This window comes from Sinocyclocheilus anshuiensis, unplaced genomic scaffold (genome assembly GCF_001515605.1).
Source record: "Sinocyclocheilus anshuiensis isolate Anshui unplaced genomic scaffold, SAMN03320099.WGS_v1.1 scaffold20877, whole genome shotgun sequence".
In the NCBI taxonomy this organism is placed as follows: domain Eukaryota; kingdom Metazoa; phylum Chordata; class Actinopteri; order Cypriniformes; family Cyprinidae; genus Sinocyclocheilus; species Sinocyclocheilus anshuiensis.
Window position 1 is genome coordinate 1 of NW_015556938.1, and position 903 is coordinate 903.

Here is a 903-nt window from a genome sequence, read left to right on the forward strand (position 1 = left end):
CGCTACTGTTCTAGACCTCGTCACACCATTGTGAGATATAAACTATGAAACCAAAAGAATTTTATATGTTTCCATGATTTTGTTTGAATTTGTTTACTGCATTTCACTATTCTTTATTGTATTTTCATGTGTAATTGTAATTGTTTTCCTTACGCATGGGCCAGAGCATTCTTGGCCTATAAGGCAGCATATTTTGGGTTTTTAAACAGTCTACCACCTATACAATGGTTTGGATCATGTAATTGTGGAAAGTTCAAAATCTGATGACCACTCACTTTTTGATCTTCTCATCTGATTGCTGTTTGACATTCTCCAGGTCCATTATGGACTCCTGGGCCAGTTTCAGATCACCCTCAAGCTTCCTCTTGACTCTCTCAAGGTCCATACGGAGCTTCTTCTCTTGCTCCAATGAGCCCTCAAGCTATTGTTACAGAAACTGGAGCATTAAAATCTGGTATAGACCAATACATTTGATTTCTTATTGATTCATGGTCTCATTCCTATGCCAAACATCTTACATCGTCCACTTGCTGCTCAAGCTTTGTCTTCGATTTAGTCAGAGTGTTGACTTTGTCTTCCTCTGCCTGAAGGTCATCAAGAGTCTGCTGGTGTGCCTCTTGGAGGGCTTTCTTCTCTTTGGTCAGCTTGGCAATGCTCTCATCCTGAGAGGCCATCTCCTCCGTCAGGTTTTTCACCTAAATGGAAACATTGATTATTGTGACATGCCCTGACATTTGCACTTTTTTCAGTTGCTTATAAACATTTTAATGGCTTAAGTTTAATAACACTGTAATTAGCACAAACTGGGCTATAATAATATGCGAGCAGCATGTATGTATGTGATTGTGCTTTTGAGAAAACATTTATGCGTGCTTAGTGAAAAACTAAAATTTTAAAGTCACT

The 903-nt window shown here is 38.6% G+C and overlaps 1 protein-coding gene across 1 annotated transcript; it reads right to left on the reverse strand.

The window, feature by feature from the left end:
- Positions 1 to 256: 256 nt before the first annotated feature.
- On the reverse strand, positions 257 to 707 carry LOC107676342 (myosin heavy chain, skeletal muscle-like). Its single transcript, XM_016470867.1, has 2 exons — positions 519 to 707; positions 257 to 421 (listed from the first exon to the last, which is right to left on the reverse strand). The coding sequence occupies exons 1-2, from the start codon at positions 672 to 674 to the stop codon at positions 272 to 274; spliced, it is 306 nt and encodes a 101-aa protein (XP_016326353.1). The 5' UTR covers positions 675 to 707; the 3' UTR covers positions 257 to 271.
- Between the last annotated feature and the right edge of the window lie 196 nt (positions 708 to 903).